General features: G+C 64.5%; 1 protein-coding gene across 1 annotated transcript; it reads left to right on the forward strand.

Annotated features, from left to right (window-relative positions):
• Positions 1-595: 595 nt before the first annotated feature.
• On the forward strand, positions 596-17904 carry NECTIN4 (nectin cell adhesion molecule 4). The gene is made up of 13 exons (XM_054295069.1): positions 596-761; positions 2282-2416; positions 3429-3481; positions 4741-5335; positions 8718-8837; positions 8884-9234; positions 10093-10383; positions 11178-11292; positions 13040-13203; positions 14738-14885; positions 15636-15714; positions 16557-16691; positions 17632-17904. Exons 1-13 carry the CDS (start codon positions 596-598, stop codon positions 17902-17904), a joined length of 2625 nt encoding a protein of 874 aa, XP_054151044.1.
• Positions 17905-18419: the final 515 nt, after the last annotated feature.

Consider the following 18419-nt stretch of genomic DNA (forward strand, 5'->3'; position numbering starts at 1 on the left):
CTGTCCCCATGTCCCTGCCACTGTCCCCATGTCCCCAAGCTGTCCCTGTGTCCCCACACCTGTCCCCGTGTCCCCACACTGTCCCCATGTCCCCAAGCTGTCCCTGTGTCCCCACACCCGTCCCCGTGTCCCCACGCCTGTCCCTGTGTCCCCCAGAGATGTCCCCACACTATCCCCACATTGTCCCCGTGTCCCCATGCTTGTCCCCATGTCCCCACTCTGTCCCCACGCTGTCCCTGTGTCCCTGCTGCTGTCCCCAGCTGTCCCCATGTCCCCACACTGTCCCCAGCTGTCCCCACACTGTATTAAGCTGTCCCCACTCTGTCCCCATGTCCCCACACCCGTCCCCGTGTCCCCATGCCCCCATGCTTGTCCCCGTGTCCCCCAGAGATGTCCCCACACTATCCCCACATTGTCCCTGTGTCCCCATGCTTGTCCCCATGTCCCCACACTGTCCTCAGCTGTCCCCACACTGTCCCCACACTGTCCCCATGCTCTCCTCATGCTGTCCCCAAGCTGTCCCCAGCTGTCGCTGTGTCCCCACACTGTCCCCACACTGTCCCCATGTCCCCAGGTGTCCCCGTGTCCCCTCAGGATGCCACTCGGGGGGTCTCTGTGCGGTGCCACCGGCCTGGCACTGCTGGTGGCCGCCACTGCCACCCCGTTCTGGGCACAGCGCCGGGCACCGGGGGGCACGGCCAGCCTGGGGCTGTGGCACGGCTGCCTCGGGGGACAGTGCCACCCGCATGCCACCACCCCAGGTACGCCGGCACGGGGACAAGGGGGCGGGAACGGGGGGGGCATCACTGTCCCCAGTGTCCCCAACCTTTGGTGGTGTCATTGCTGTCCCCGCAGGTGTCCCCAGCGTCCCCCCGAGGTGTCACCCCTGTGCAGGGCGGGAATTTGGGGGGTTCCATCTCTGTCCCCAATGTCCCCACACCTCACGGTGTCCCTGTGGTGTCCCGGCTGTCCCCAGCCATCCCCACGGGTGTCCTCAGCGTCCCCTGGAGATGTCACCCATGTGCAGGACAGAAATTGGGGGGGGTCCATCCCTGTCCCCAATGTCCCCACCCCTGGGTCCCTCAGTGGTGTCCCCTCTATCCCCGGTGATGCCAACCCCCAAGATGTCCCCGATGTCCCCTGGAGATGTCACCCCCTTGCAGGACAGAAATTGGGGGGGGGGTCCATCCCTGTCCCCAATGTCCCCAACCCTTGGTGGTGTCATTGCTGTCCCCACGGGTGTCCCCAGCGTCCCCCGGAGGTGTCACCCCCATGCAGGACAGAAACTGGGGGGGGGTCCATCCCTGTCCCCAGTGTCCCCACCCCTGTCCGTGGCGGTGCCACCCTCAGAGCTGTCCCCGCGGGTGTCCCCTGGAGATGGTAACCGGGGTGTCCCCGCGGTGTCCCCGCGCTGTCCCCACTCCGTGTCCCCTCCCCAGCTCTCCTGGAGGCCACCCGGGCGCTGCTGCTGCTCTCGGTGGTGGCCGCGGCCGCGGGGCTCGTCCTGGGGCTGCCCCTGGGGCCCGGCGGGGCCCGGCGGGAGCGGGAACGGGCGGCGGGGGCCACCCTGCTGCTGGCAGGTACGTGGGGACATCTGGGGACGTTGGGGACACCTGGGGACACGGGGGGAGATGGGAGACACAGGGGTTGGGGACTGTCCCCAGAGGGGCAGCGCTGGGCTGGGCAGGGTGGGGATTTGGGGACATCGGGGCTGTCCCCTGTCCCTGCTGGGAGTGTCACTGTGCCCTGAGCTGTCCCCTGTCCCTGCTGGGAGTGTCACCCTTGTCCTGAGCTGTCCCCTGTCCCTGCAGGGTGGGAATTTTGGCATCATCAGTGCCCCGAAGTGTCCTCTGTCCCTGCTCCATTGTCACTCCTGTCCCTGCTGTCCCCAGTCACTCCTGTCCCAAACTGTCCCCTGTCCCTGCTCCATTGTCACTCTTGTCCCTACTGTCCCTGTCCCGAGCTATCCATGCTGTCCCAAGCTGTCCCGGTCCTGAGCTGTCCCCTGTCCCTGCTGTTCCTGTCCCAAACTGTCCCCTGTCCCTGCTCTATTGTCACTCCCAGCTGTCCCCTGTCCTGCTGTCCCCTGTCCCCTGTTACTGACTCCCCCGGTGTCCCCAGGGCTGCTGTCCCTCCTGGGGCTCGGGCTGGGTTCTGGGGGGGCCCTGTCCCCGCTGTCACTGTCCCTGTCCCCGCTGTCCCTGTCCCCGCTCTATTGTCACTCCTGTCCCCGCTGTCCCTGTCCCCGCTCTATTGTCACTCCTGTCCCCGGTGTCCCCAGGGCTGCTGTCCCTCCTGGGGCTCGGGCTCGGTTCTGGGGGGGCTCTGGCCCTGCTGGGGCCCCCCCGCAGCTCCTGGAGCTTCTCCTGGTCCTTCATCCTGGCCTGGGTGGCGGCGGCGCTGCTGGGATCGGCCGGTACCGGGAACGGGAACCGGGAACGGGAATGGGAACGGGACCGGGAATGGGGGGGAATAGGAACGGGAATGGGGGAACCGGGACGGGAATGGAGGGGGAGAAACGGGAACCGGGGGGATCGGCCGGTACCGGGAACGGGAACCGGGAACGGGAATGGGAACGGGACCGGGAATGGGGGAACCGGGACGGGAATGGAGGGGAGAAACGGGAATGGGGAGGGGAGGGAACGGGGATTGGAGGGAAACGGGAACCGGGGGGATTGGCCGGTACGGGGAACGGGACCAGGAATGGAGAGGAACGGGAATGGGAACGAGGGGGGAAACGGGAACGGGAGCGGGCGGGGGGAACGGAAACGGGAGGGGGGAAACGGGAACGGGAGAGGGGAGGGAAACGGGAATAGGAGAGGAGGAGAGGAACGGGAACGGGGCGGGGGGGAAACGGGAACGGGGCGGGGGGGAATGGGAACGGGGAGGAACGGGAACGGGGGCGTGGGAAACGGGAATGGAGGGGGGGAAGAAACGGGAACGGGGGCGGGGGCGCCGGAACGGGGGGAACGGGGGGAGGAACGGGAATGGGAAGGGGGAAACGGGAACGGCGAGCACCGGAACGGTGCGGGGAGAAACGGGAACGGGAGGGTAAACGGGAATAGGAGGGAACGGGAACGGGGAGGGGAACGGGGATTTGGGGGTGTCACGGTAATGGAGGGGGTCAGGAGAATTGGGGGGAGCACGGGAACGGGAGGGCAAACGGGAGGGACACCGGAACCGGGGGGGAGGGGGACATGGGAACGGGGATTGGGGGGTCAGGGGGATTTGGGGGTGCACAGGAACGAGGGGGGGGATTTTGGGGGGGTCACTGGAATTGGGGTGTCCATCCCTGCGCTGAGCTGTGCCCGGGCTCTGCAGGGAGTGAGATTCCCCCCCCAATTTCTCACAATTTTTTGGGGGTAATTTTGGGGTTCCCAAATCCCCTCCTCACGCCCCTAACCCCCCTTTCCTTCCCCCTCCCCCAGGGATTTTCCACATCTGCTCCGCTTCCAAGGACCCCTCCCCGGAGAGCTCCGAAGTTGGGGGGTCCTGAGGGGGGTCCCCGATCCCCCCTCCCCAATTTTGGGGTCCCCCCGGTGTGCTTAGCTGGGTCTGGTCTCTGCTGATCCCCCCCCATTCCCGTTCCTGATTTTCCCCATTTTCCCAATTTTTGCTGTGCCAATAAACGCCCCCCCATCCCCCCCCACTCCCATTGGGTTTCCCTGGGGGAAATTCGGGGATCCCAAAACTTTTGGGGGTGTCGGTGACGGCCCCCAGGTGCGGGAAGGAACTGGGATATACCGGGGGGGGGAATGGGAAGGATTGGGGGGCGCTGGGAGGGATACGAAGGGCACTGGGAGGTCCATGAGGGGTTACTGGGAGCACTGGGAGGGGATAGGAATGGACTGGGGCGGATACGAGGGGCACTGGGGGGTCCGTGGGGGGGGTACTGGGAGCACTGGGAGGACACTGGGAGGTCCATGGGGGTCACTGGGAACACTGGGAATGTCATGGGGGGAGGTCACTGGGAAGTCCATTGGGTGTTACTGGGTGGACTGGGAGATCTGTGGGGGACACTGGGAGCTCCATGGAGGTTACTGGGATCACTGGGGATGCCGTGAGGGGGTCACTGGGAACACTGGAAGGTCCATGGGGGGGTCACTGGGAGCACTGGGAGGTCCATGAGGGGGTCACTGGGAGCACTGCGAGGTCCGTGGAGTGCACTGGGAGAACTGGGGGTGTCATGGAAGGAGCACTGGGGATGCCATGGGGGGTTACTGGGAGCACTGGGATGTCTGTGGAGGGCACCGGGGCCACTGGGAGGGCCATGGAGGGATACTGGGAGTACTGGGAAGTCCATGGGGGGTCACTGGGAGGTCCGTGGGGGGTTACTGGGAGCACTGGGAGGTCCGTGGAGTGCATTGGGAGTACTGGGGGTGCCATGGAGGGCACTGGGAGCACTGCGGGGTTACTGGGAGCATTGGGAGGGAGCACTGGGAGGTCCATGGAGGGCACTGGGAGCACTGGGAGGTAACACTGGGAGGTAACACTGGCAGGTTACTGGGAGCACTGGAGGCACTGGGAGCGCTCCCGGCCCCGCCGCTCCCCCCGCCGGGTGTGGCCCCACCGCTCCCCCCGCGGCCATCGCCGCTTTAAGGCCGCGCCCTCGGCCCCGCCCCCGGCCGGACCTGCCGGACCGGTCCGCCCCGCCCGGCCCCGCCCCCCCTGCCCCGCCCCGCCAGGCCCCGCCCCCCGAGCCCCGCCCCGCCCCGCCCCTGCCCCGGTACCGTCCCGCAGCCGAGCAGCACCGGCCCCTCCGCCGCCACCGGCCCGGCTCGGCCCCGGTCCCGCCCGGCTCAGCCCGGAGCGCCTCGGTGCGTCCCGGTGGCTCCCGGTGCGTCCCGGTACTGCCCGGAGGGAGCCGCCGAGGCCGTGCCCGGTTGTCCCGGCGCTGTCCCGGCGCTGTCCCGGCGGTGCCGGTGGGGCCCGCTCCGGTCCGGATGGTGCTGCCCGGGCCCCGAGCGGCGCCGTGAGCCCGGAGCGCTCCGCATGGAGCCCCGCGGGATGCCCGGGGCGCCCGTGCTCCTGCTCGGCTTCCTGCTCGCCGTCACCGGTAAGGGCTCACGGGATACCGGGGCTGGCACCGGCACCGGGATAAAGACCGGGATAAAGACCGGGATAAGGACCGGGAGCGGCTGCGAGGGGTCCCGGGAGCGGGAGCGCTTCCCACGGTTCTCCCCGACCGGCATCGGGGCTCGGGGGTACCGGGGGCACCGGCAGCTCCCGGAGGGGCCGAACCGGGACCGGGACCGGGATGGGGTGGTGGGGAGGCACCGGGGATCCCACGGAGCGGGGGTTGGGGTGAAACCGGGAGCGGCGGGGGCGCGCGCAGGTGTGCGCGCACACGCGTGTGTGCAGGTGCGCGCGCGTGTGTGTGTGTGTGTGTGTACGTGGGAGCGCTCGTGTGTGCACCTGCGGCCCCGCGTGTCCGTGTGTCCGTGATTGGGGGGGGATGATGATGATGATGATGGGGTGCGGGGGGAGCAGCGCCTCGGGCGCTTCACACGCGTGTGCGCGCACACCTGCGCGCGTGCCCGTGCGTGCGCACCTGCGCCTCTGCGTGGGCTCCGCTCCCCCCCACGGGCACGCGGACCCGTCTGGGGACACCCTGAGTGGAACGGGGGGGGGGACAAACCGTGGGAACCGAGATGGCCCCGGGGGGGGGTCCCTGCTCTGCCCCGCCCCCCCCATCTCTATCTGTGCCTCAGTTTCCCCTCGGGACGCGTGGGAACGAGCTGGGGACCACCCAAGGATGCGGAACTCCCACTCGAGACCCGCACCCTAGGAGGGGGCTCGAGGGGGTCCCCGCGCCTTCCCCGGAGCCCTGCGGGGGCTTGCGGCGCACACGCGTGTGCAAGGCGTTCCCATGAGTGTGCAAGGCGTTCCCACGCGTGTACAAGGAGTTCCCACGCTCGTGCGAGCGATTTTTTTGGGATTTTGGGGATGGGGGGGGTCCCCTCCACTCGTGTCCCCTCAATCTCGGGGTGCGGGGACCGGGGGTGGCCCCGCACGTGCGCGCGCGCGCGTCCCCGTGGGAAAAAACCGCCCCGAGCGCCTCCCCCCCTCCCCCAATCGGGGCTCGACCCCCGTGGGAATTTGGGGGGACCCTCCCCAAACCCCGGGACCCCCCGGGACCCCCCACGGCCGCTGCCGGGGCTGGTTTTGGGCTCCCCCCCCCTCCCCGGCGGGGCGTGGGGGCAGCGGGGCCGGTTCTGCCGGTTCCCCGCGCCCGTTCCCACGCGCTCGGGCCCCGCTGGGTGGGGACGCCCCGAGGGGGGAAACCTCCCCACGGAACCCCAGAACGGCCCCACGGCCGCGGGGACCCCCGCGGGAACCCCCCGGACCCCTCACGGGACCCCCCAATCCCACCCCGAGCTCTCCGTTCGCTCTGCAGCGCGGCGGCGCTTGGGGAAACTGAGGCACGTGGTGGGGACTGAGGGGTGATTGATGAAAGGGTTAATGAGTCTGGGGTCCTCGGGGGGTTTAGGGGGTGGGGGGCGTTTTGGGGAGCCCTCGGGGGGCTCGGCGGGGGCGGCAGAGCGGGATCCGTCCCGGCCGGTTGGGCTGGACGGGCCGGCCCGGCCGCTTCTGGCGGCGGCGGCGGGGCGGGACACGCCCCCCAAAACTGCGGACACGCCCCCTCGTCTCGGACACGCCCACTGCCAAAAATGCACCCCCAAAAATGCAGCTAACCCCCACCCCGAGGAGACCCCAAAATCCTGGACCTCAAAGTCGAACCTAAAGGATCCTAAATAGCCGCAAATCCTGCACCCCAAAACTGCACCCCGAATTCTCAACCACAATCCTGCACCCCAAATTCTCAACCACAATCCTGCACCCCAAAACCGCACCCCAAATTCTCAACCACAATCCTGCACCCCAAATCCTGCACCCCGAATTCTCAACCACAATCCAGCACCCCAAAACTGCACCCCAAATTCTCAACCACAATCCTGCACCCCAAATCCTGCACCCCAAAACCTCACCCCAAGTTCTCAACCACAATCCTGCACCCCAAATCCTGCACCCCAAATTCTCAACCACAATCCTGCACCCCAAAACTGCACCCCAAATTCTCGACCACAATCCTGCACCCCAAATCCTGCACCCCGAAACTGCACCCCAAATTCTCAACCACAATCCTGCACCCCAAATCCTGCATCCCAAAACTGGACCCCAAATCTGCGCCCCAGACCTTGTCCTCAAATCCCGCACCCCACATTCTGCACCCCAAACCTTCACCCCAAATCCTACACCACAAAAGTGCACCCCAAACTTGGATCTAAAGGCACCTAATGAGCCCCAAACCCTGCGCCCCAAATTCTCAACCACAATCCTGCACCCCAAACCCTCCACCCCACATTCTGCACCCCAAATTCTCATCCACAATCCCGCACCCCAAATGTGCACCTCAAATCCTGCACCCCAAACTCGAACCCAAAGGCTCCTAATGAGCCCCAAATCCCGCACCCCACATCCTGCACCCCCACATTCTGCACCCCAAACCTTCACCCCAAATTCTCAACCACCATCCTGCCCCCAAAAACCTCAGCCTGTCCCCAAAACCGCACCCCAAAAATGCACCTCAAATCCCCTGATAGCACCCTAAAACTGCATCCCAAATCCTGCACCCCGAATCTTGGACCTCCAAACCGCACCCCACATTCTGTACCCCAAATTCTCAACCACAAACCTGCCCCCCAAATCCTCAGCCTGTCCCCAAAACTGCACCCCAAATCTCTACCTCAAATCCTTCAATAGCCCCCCAAATCCGGCGCCCCAAATCTGCACCCCAAATCCTGAACCCCAAAACTGCCCCAAAACCCTAAGGCAGCCCCCGGCACCCTCACCTCAAATCCTGTACCCCAAACCTGCAGCTCAAATCCGCACCCCCAATCTGCACCCCAAAGCCCAGCCAGGCCCCCAAACTGAACCCCAAATCCTGCAGGTGTGCCCAGGTGTGCCCAGGTGTGTGTCAGTGTGCACAAGGGCTCCTGCATGGCTGGGAGTGCAAGCACAGGTGGACCAGGTGTGCCCAGGTGTGCCCAAGCCCTGTGCAGGTGTGCCCAGGTGTGCCCAGATGCTCTTGAACAGACCCAAGTGCAAGCGCAGGTGCACCCAGGTGTGCCCAAGCTCCTTACAGGTGTTCCCCAGGTGTGTGTGAGTGTGCCCAGGTGTGCCCAAGCCCTGTGCAGGTGTGCCCAGATGTGCTCTCACACACCTGGAATCACCCCAGGTGCCCACAGGTGGTGACACAAGGGCCACACTGAGGTCCCTGTGTGTCCCCGCAGGTGGAGGTGCCACATCCCTGTCCCCACTGTGTCTCCCTGCACATCCCTGTGCCTGTGCTCAATGCCACACACCTGGTGACACAGGTGTCACACTCAGGTGTCCCAGGTGTCCCCCAGGTCTCCCCCAGGTGTCACTCAGGTGTCCCAGGTGCCACACTCAGGTGTCACAGGTCTCCCCCACCCCATCCCACAGGTGGTGGCCGCGTGGAGGTGCCTGTACCCACAGACAGGTGTCACACACAGGTTTCACACGCAGGTGTCCCTCAGGTGTCACAGGTGTCTCTCAAGTGTCCCAGGTGCCACGCTCAGGTGTCCCACCCTGTGTCCCCACAGGCAGTGGCCATGTGGAGGTGCCTATACCCACACTCAGATGTCACAGGTGCCACATTCAGGTGTCACAGGTGTCCCCCTGTGTCCCCACAGGCGGCGGCTGCATGGAGGTGCCTGTACCCACACTCAGGTGCCACACTCAGGTGTCACTCAGCTGTCCCCCCATGTCCCCGCAGGTGGTGGCCACGTGGAGGTGCCTGTACCCACACTCAGGTGCCACACTCAGGTGTCACTCAGCTGTCCCCTCGTGTCCCCACAGGCGGCGGCCGCGTGGAGGTGCCGCGCAGCGTGACGGCGGTGCTGGGCCAGGACGTGGTGCTGCCGTGCCGGTACCGGGCGCAGGAGCAGGAGCAGGTGGTGCAGGTGACGTGGCTGAAGCGCGGCGGCGCGGGCGCGGTGCCCGCCGAGGTGGCCGTGCTGAACCCGCAGCACGGCGAGCACGTGCAGGAGCCGTTCGTGGGCCGCGTGCTGCGCCACGGGCACGGCGACCTCGGCGACGGCGCCATCGTGCTGCGCAACGCCGTGCAGGGCGACGAGGGCGACTACGAGTGCCACCTGATCACCTTCCCCATGGGCAACTTCGAGGGGCGCCTCACGCTCAGGGTGCTCGGTGAGAGAGGGGACAGGCGGACATGTGGGACACAGGAGACATGTGGGGCACGTGGGGCATGTGGGACAGAGGGGACAGGGAGGGTATGGGGGGATGTGGGACATGTGGGGTATGGGAGGCATAGGGGACATGGGGGACACAGGGGACATAGGGTACATGGGACAGGGATGTGGGGCACAGGGCACATGGGGGGGACATGGGACACAGGGGATATGGGGCATGTGGGATATGGGGCATGTAGGGCAAGGAACATGGGACACAGGGGACATAGGATATATGGGACAGGGATGTGGGGCATGGGGGACACGGGGGTGACAGGGGACATGTGGGGTATGGGGGGCAAAGGGGACACAGGGGACATAGGGTACATGGGACAGGGATAGGGGCATAGGGGACATGGGGGATACATGGAACACAGGACATGGAGGGGACATGGGGCACATGGGACATGGGGCACGTGGGACAGGGGACATATGGGACAGAGGATATGGGGTCATGGGCATATAGGGCATAGGGGGCATATAAGGGACATGGGATATGTGGGACAGGGGACATGGGACATGTAGGGCATGTGGGACAGGGGACATGGGGCATGTAGGGCACATGGGACGCTTGGGACATGAGGCTCATGGGGCTGGGGACATGGGGGGCATGGGGCACACAGGGGACATGGGGCACGTGGAGGGCACAGGAGACACCACGGGCATGGGCAATTTGGGGACTTTGGGTACACAGAAGTCACTGGGGACACAATGGGCACCACTGCCATGTGGACACCCCACACACCACCAACACCCCGAGCCCCCAGTAAACCCCCACACCACCACCGTGCCCCTAACCACCCTGTCCCCCCGCCAGTGCCACCGCTGCCCATCCTGAACCCGGGCCCGCCGCTGGAGGAGGGCCAGGGCCGGACGCTGGCGGCCTCGTGCACGGCCGAGGGCAGCCCGGTGCCGTCGGTGCGCTGGGAGACCGAGGTGCGCGGCACCAACGCCACGCGGCGCTCGGCCCACGCGCGCTCCGCCTCCGTCACCAGCGAGTTCTTCCTGGTGCCCGGGCGCAGCATGAACGGCAAGAGCCTCACCTGCGTGGTGGCACACCCCGGCCTGCGCCACGAGAAAAGGATCACGCACACGCTCAGCGTCGCCTGTGCGCCGGCGGGCAGTGATGGGGGCGTGGGGGGCGTTGGGGGTGATGGGGCCATGGGGGACATGGAGGGTGTTGGGGATGTTGGGGGTGACAGGAGGTGTGGGTGGTATTTGGGACAGGAAGGATGTTGGGGACACTGGGGGCATTGGGGACATGGGAGGTGTTGGGGATGTGGGGGCATTGGGGACATGGAGATTGACAGGGGGCATGGAGGATGTTGGGTAGTGTGGAGAGCCCTGGGGACATGGGAGGCATCTGGGGACATGGGGACTGACAGGAGGACATGGAGGGTGTTGGGGACATGGGTTATGATGGGCATTGGGGACATGGAAGGAGTTGGGAACATGGAGAGCACTGGGGACATGGTGGGCACTGGGGACCTGGGGGGTCTTGGGGACATGGAGGGCACTGGGGACATGGAGAGCCTTGAGGGACATGGAGGCATTGGGGATATTGAGACGTGTGGAGGACATTGGGGACATGGAGGGTGCTGGGGACATCCTGGGCACAGGGGACATTGGGGACATGGAAATCGTGAGGAGCACTGAGGACATTGGGGACACTGGGCAGGTGGAGGGTGTTGGGGACATGGGGACGCAGGTGGCATTGTGTGTGTAGGGACACAGGTGACACTGGGGGATGCTGGCACGGAGGACCTTGGGGACATGGAAGGTGGGACATTGGGGATGGGGAGGATGAGGGACACAGGGGGACACTGCGGCCATGGGGGGCACAGCGGGGCCGTGGGACCTTGTCCCCTGACTGTCCCCTGACTGTTCCCTGGGTGTCCCCAGACCTGTCGGACGCGTCGGTGCTGGGCCACACGGCCGAGTGGCAGGAGGGGATGGAGGGGGCGGCGCTGACCTGCCTGGGGGACGGCAACCCCCCCCCGACCTTCAACTGGACACGGTGAGGCCATTGTCACCCCCTGTCACCCCCTGTCACCTCCCCATGGCCCCCTGCCTTGAGTCCCCTCGCCCATGTCCCCCTGTGTCCCTGCCAGGGTCTGGAGCATGTTTGTGTCCCTGTGGTGTCCTTGTGGTGTCCCCTGCTCTGTCCCCACTGTGTCCCCACCATGTCCCCCTGACCCTGCCATGTCCCCTGCCAGTGTCCATGTCCCATGGCCCTGCTGTGTCCCCGCTGCCTGTGCTGGTGTCCTCCCTGTCCCTTCCATGTCCCCCTGTCCCTGCTGTGTCCCCCTATCGCGGTCACATCCCCAGTCCCTGCCACATCCTCTGTCCCTGCCATGTCCCTGTTGTGTCCCCTTGTCCCTGCCATGTCCCCCTGTCCCTCCCGTGTCCTTCCTGTCCCTGTCACGACCCTCTGTCCCTGCTGTGTCCCTCTTTTCCCTGCCGTGTCCCTGTGCCCATGTCCCTGTGCCCATCTCCCTACCACGTCCCTGTTGTGCTACCCTTGTCCCTTCCATGTCCCCCTGTCCCTGCCACGTCCCTCTGTCCCTCCTGTGTCACATCCCCCTGTCCCTTCCGTGTCACCCTGTCCCTTCCATGTCCCTGTTGTGTCGCCTTTGTCTCTTCCACATCCCCCTGTCCCTGTCACATCCCTGTCACTGCCATGTCCCTCTGTCCCTTCCACATCCCCCTGTCCTTGTGCCACATTCCCCAGTCCCTTCCATGTCCCCCCATCCCTGTCACCTCCCTGTCCCTGTCCCATCCCAGTCCCTGTCCCACCTCCCCACCCCCATCGTGCCCCCGCCCGTGCTGTGCCGGTGCCGGTGCCGCCGTGGCTGGGCCTGGCAGGGCCTGGCAGTGCCGCGTGCCCGGGCAGGCCTGGCTGGGCGGCACCCGTGGGAACCGGCACGGCGGCTTTGATGGCACCGATGGCACCGCCCGGGCAGGCCGGGGCTGTCACCGGGGGTGTCACCGGGATTGTCACCGGGGGGTGTCATCAGGGGATGTCACTGAGGGGTGTCACTGGGGGTGTCATTGGGGGTTGTCATCAGGAGATGTCACTGGGGGCCATCACTGGGAGCTGTCACTGGGGGGGGTCACTGGGGGTGTCACCAGGGCTCTCATGGGGGCTGTCATCAGGAGATGTCACCGGGGGCTGTCACTGGGGATTGTCACCGGGGGCTGACACCGGGAGCTGTCACCAGGGCTGTTATGGGGGCTGTGACTGGGAGATGTCACTGAGGGGTGTCACCGGGGCTGTTACCGAGGAGATGTCACTGGAGTTGACACCAGGGGCTGTCACTGGGGTTGTCACCAGGGCTGGTTTGGGGGCTGTCACCGGGAGATGTCACCAGGCATTGTCACCAGGGCTGTCACCAGGGGCTGTCACTGGGGCCTGTCACTGGGGGCAGTCACCAAGGGTTGTCACCAGGGCTGTCACCGAGGGGTGTCACTGGGAGATGCCACTGGGGGATGTCACCAAGGGCTGTCACCAGAGGGTGTCACTGGGGTTGTCACCAGGGGCTGATACTGAGGCAGTCACCAAGGGTTGTCACCAGGAGATGCCACCAGCAACTGTCACTGGGGGCTATCACTGGGGTTGACACCAGGGGTTGACTCTGGGGTGGTCACTGACGGTTGTCACTGGGAGATGTCACCAGGAGATGTCACCGAGGCTGTGCCTGGGGCTGACACCGGGGCTGTCATGGTGAGATGTCACCATGGCTGACACCAGGCTGTCCCCGCAGGGTGGACGCGCCGCTGCCCGCGGGTGTCAGGGTCAAGGGGGACACGCTGCTGTTCCAGCGGCCGCTGGCCGTGGCCGACGCCGGTGACTACGTGTGCCGAGTGTCCAACCGGGTGGCCGCCAAGGAGGCCCGGGCCAACGTCAGCATCCGGGGACGCGCCACAGGTGGGGACAGGGACAGGGGGACACCTGGGTGGGCATGGCAGAAGGGAGAGAATGTGGTGAGGGGAGTGCTGGGCTTGGTTGCTGCATCTGTCTGTATGTCTGTCTGTCTGTTTATCTGACCATCCACTTATCCATCCATCCATCCATCCATCCATCCATCCATCCATCCATCCATCATCCATCCATCCATCATCCATTCATTTATCCATCCATTCATTTATCCATCCATTCATCGACCTATCCCTCTGTCCACTCATCTGTCCATCCATTCATCCACTCATCCACCCACCCATCTGTCCGTCCACACATCCATTCATTCACTCATCCACCCACCCATCTGTCCATCTGTCCATCCACACACCCGTTCATTCCCTCATCCATCCGTCTGTCCCTCCCTCCGCTCCTCCCACCCTGTGCCCATCCCACCAAGGTCCATCCCTCTTCCACGCCCGTCCACTCATCGTGTGCTCACCCAGCCCGGCTTTACTCACTGCCTGTTCACGCCCGCCCTGCCGTTCCCTCACCTGCCCTGCCGTCCACTCATCCACCCTTCCATCCAGTAATCTGTCCTTCTGTGCCCTCACCCGCCCTTCCGTCCACTCATCTGTCCTTCTGTCCACTCATCAGCCCTTCTGTCCACTCCTCTGTCCTTCTGTCCACTCATCCATCTTTCTGTCCACTCATCCGTCCTTCTGTCCACTCATCAATTCTTCCGTCCACTCCTCCACCCTTCCGTCCTCTCCTCTGTCCTTCTGTCCACTCACCCACCCTTCCGTCCAGTCATGCACCCTTCTGTCCACTCATCCGCCCTTCGGTCCACTCGCCCATCTGGTCATGCCTCCAGATTCCTGCTTATCCGTCCATCTGTCCGTCCATCCATCTATCTGTCCCTCTGACACCTCTCGCTGTCCATCCCCACCCACTGGTCACCCACCCACCGTCCATGGATTGTCCATCCGTCCGTCTGTCCATCCTCTCACCCCTGGATGTCCCTGTCAGTCCATCTGATCATGGACACTCCTCCAGCCATGGACGGACTCATCCATCTGCCCATCCATGCATTGTCCATCCATGCATTGTCCATCTGTCCCTCTGACACTTCTCGCTGTCCATCCCCACCCACCGTCCCACACCACCTTTTGGAGTGTCCCCTGACCCCTTTGGGGTCTCCTCTGGTTCTGGGTGTCCCCTGACCCTGTGGGGTGTCCTCCCTGTTCGGGATGTCCCCTGACACCTGGTTTGGGGTGTCCCCTGACCCCCGTGGGGTGTCCCCTCCCTTTTGGGATGTCCCCTGACCCCTTTTGGGGTCTCCTCCTTTTGAGGTGTCCCACTGAGCCCCGTGGGGTGTCCCCCCATTTTGGGATGTCCCCTGACCCCTGGTTTGGGCTGTCCCCCTGGTTTGGGATGTCCCCTGACCCCATGGGGTGTCCCCTGTCCCCTTTGGGGTGTCCCCCCATTTCGGGGTGCCCCCTGACCCCTAGTTTGGGGTCTCCCCCATTTTGGGGTGCCCCCTGACCCCTGTGGGCTCCCCCAGAGGACACGGTGCGCCGCGTGGACCTGGTGTCGGCCTCGGTGGTGGTGGTCGGGGTCATCGCCGCCGTCCTGCTCTGCGTCCTCGTCATCGTTGTGGTGGTCATGACCCTGTACCACAAACGCAAAACACAGCGCATCTCCGAGAAATAGTAAGGGAGGGGACAGGGGACACGGGGGGACACGAGGGGACACAGGGACATGGAGGGGCATGGGGACGTGGGGGACACTGGGGGACATGGATGGGCATGGGGACACAGGGGACATGGTGGGACATGGTAGGTATGAGGGTGTATAGGGACACAGGGGACACATCCATCCATCCATCCATCCATCCTTTGGACATGGGGGCCATGAAGGACATGGGGACATGGATGGACATAGGGGACATTGGGGGACATAGGGACATGGGGACATGGGGGAATGTAAGGGACATGAGGGACGTGAAGGACATGGGGATCATAGGGGTACATGGGAACACTGGGGGACATGGGGACATGGAGGGATATGGGGACACGGGGACATGAGGGGACGCAGGGACATGGGGACACTGGGGGACATGGAGGGACATGGGGACACTGGGGGACATGGGGGGACTTGGGGACATGAAGGACATGGGGGATGTGGGGCAGGGGTCAATGGGAGACAGGATGGACACAAGGACATGGAAGATAGAGGGGGACACATGGGGACATAGACGACACGATGGGGACATGGGATAGACGCAGAGGACATGGCAGGACATGAGGGACACGAGGAACACAGCGGGACAAGGGAGGACACAGGGGACAGGAGTGACACAGGATGTGCGACATGGACACGGCCACAAGGGGACACAGGGGACATTGGGGGACACTCGGGGATGACACGGGGCGGGTGCTGAGTGTCCCCCGTGTCCCCAGCGAGGAGGAGCTGACGCTGACTCGGGAAAATTCCATCCGGAGGCTCCACTCCAGCCACAGCAGCGACCCCCGGGCACAGGTGGGGACACGGAAATGGGGGGACCGGGGGGGCTTGGAGGGCCCGGGGTGGGGGATTGGGGGGCTTGGGGTGGGGGTGCAGGGCCTTGGGGAGCCCAAGGAAGGGGGACTTGGGTTGGGCTGTGGGGTGTCCATGGGGTCAGACTTTGGGATGTCCATGGAATGTCTATGGGGTGAACGTGGGGTCAAACTAGGAGATGTCCATGGGGGTCTCCATGGAATCAAACTGGGGGATCCATGGGGTCAGGCTTTGGGATGTCCATGGAATGTCCATGGAATGCCCATGGGGTCAGACTTTGGGGTGTCCATGGAATGTCCATGGGGTCAAACTGGGGGATGTCCGTGGAGGATCCATGGGGTGTCCATGGGGTCAGGTTTTGGAATGTTCATGGGTTGTCCATGGAATGTTCATGGATTGTCCATGGAGTGTCCATGGGGTCAAACTTTGGGGGTGTCTATGGAATGTCCATGGAATGTCCATAGGGTGTCCATGGGGTGTCCATGGGGTCAGACTTTGCGACATCCATGGGGTCTCCATGGAATCAAACTGGGGGATGTCCATGGGGTGTCCATGAGGTGTCCTTGGGGTGTCCATGGGGTGTTCATGGGATCAGACTTTGGTGTGTCCATGGGGTACCCATGGGATGTCCTTGGGGTCAAACTTTGGGGTGTCCATGGAACATCCATAGGGCCAAACTTTCAAGTGTCCATGGGGTGTCTGGGGGTGTCCTTGGTGTGTCCGGGGATGTCCATTGAATGTCCATGGGGTCAGACTTTGGGGTGTCCATGGGGTCAGACTTTGGGGTGTCCGGGGTGTCCTGGGCGCTCACCATCCTGTCCCAGCTGGAGGAAACGCTGCAGCTGCGCACGGAGAGTCGCCAGGGCAGCCTGAGGGGGGACAGCCTGCGAGGGGACAGCCTGCGAGGGGACAGCCTGAGAGGGGACAGCCTGCGTGGTACCAGCATCTGCTCCGCCATGGTGAGACACCGGGGACACCAGGTCACCGTGTTCCTGGGGGTGTCCCTGTCCCCAGTGGCACCCATGTCCCCCATAGTGATGTCCATGTCCCCATGACCCCATTGGTGTCCTTGTCCATGTCCTTGTTCTGATCATGTCCCCATGGTGGCCATGTCCCTGGTGGCCCCCATGTTCCCATGAGTGTCTGTGTCCCCTCATGATGGCCATGTCCCCAGCAGTGCCCATGTCCCCAGGGTCTCCATGTCCCCATTAATGCCGTGTCCCCAGCAGTGCCCGTGTCCCCACTGGTCTCATTGGTCCCCATTTGTCCCCACGTCCCCATGGACCCCATGTCCCCACAGTGCCCATGTCCCCGTTGGTCCCTATGGTTCCAATGTCCCCATGGTTTCAATGTCCTCATTGGTCCCCATCAGTGTCCATTGGTCCCTGTGTCCCCATCAATGCCATGTCCCCACGGTGTCCATGTCCCCGCTGGTCCCCATCGGTCCTCATGTCCCCACAGTGCCCATGTCCTCATTGGTACCCATAGTTCCAATGTCCCTATGGTCCCCATGTTCCCACAATGCCCATATCTCCATTGGTCCCCATGTCCCCACGGTGCCCATGTCCCACTGGTCTCATTGGTCCCCATGTCCCCATTGGACCCCATGCCCCCATTGGTCCTCATGGTTCCAATGTCCCCATGGCTCCAATGTCCCCATTGGTCCCCATCAGTGCCCATGTCCCCACTGGTCCCTGTGTCCCCATCAATGCCATGTCCCCATGGTGCCCATGGTCCCCATGTCCCCACTGGTCCTTGTGTCCCCATTTGTCCCCACATCCCCATGATCCCTATGTTCCCATTGGTTCCCACAGTCCCCATGTCCGCATGGTGCCCATGTCCCCACCAATCCCCGCCCCACACCCGATGGCACCCCTGACGTGTCCCTTTTGTCCCCAGAGCGAGGAGCCCGAGGGCCGCAGTTACTCCACACTCTCCACAGTGCGGGAGATCGAGACGCAGACCGACGTCCCCGTGGTTGTTCCCGCTGTCCCCGCGGTGCCACCGGCGCCCGGCGGGAAGGAGCCCAAGGAGGAGGAGGAGGAGGGTGGGGGCGGGGGGGGGGACCCCATCAAGGCGGCCATGACGCACTTTGTGCAGGAGAACGGCATGCTGCAGGCCAAGCCCAGCTCCAACGGCATCTACATCAACGGCCGCGGCCACCTGGTGTGAGCCGGGCCCCGGGGGGACACCTGGGGACACCTGGGGGGACACCTGGGGACAGCCAGCACCCCCCGCGCCCGCCCGGCTCTGTCCCCACTGCTCCGGTCCCCGGGTGTCACCTCCCTGCTGGTGTGGGGTCAAGATGGACTCTGGTCCCCAAGTGTCACCTCCCTGGCATGGGGTCAAGGATAGACTTCAGTCCCCTGGTGTCACCTCCCTGCTGGTGTGGGGACAAGGACAGTGCCCCAGGACTGTGTCACCTCCCTGCTGGTGTGGGGTCAGGATGGACTCTGGTCCTTGGTGTCCCCTCCCTGCTGGTGCGGAGCTGGGGACAAGGATGGACTCTGGTCCCCAAGTGTCACCTCCCTGGCGTGGGGTTAAGGATGGACTTCAGTCCCCCGGTGTCACCTCCCTGTTGGTGTCACCTCCCTGCTGTGTCACCTCCCTGCTGGTGTGGGGACAAGATGGACTCTGGTCCACAAGTGTCGCCTCCCTGCTGGTGTGGGGTTGGGGACAAGGACAGT

The sequence above is a fragment of the Melozone crissalis genome, unplaced genomic scaffold, assembly GCF_028551555.1.
Source record: "Melozone crissalis strain CALT ecotype California unplaced genomic scaffold, PUWL_Pcris_2 ptg000485l_1, whole genome shotgun sequence".
NCBI lineage: Eukaryota > Metazoa > Chordata > Aves > Passeriformes > Passerellidae > Melozone > Melozone crissalis.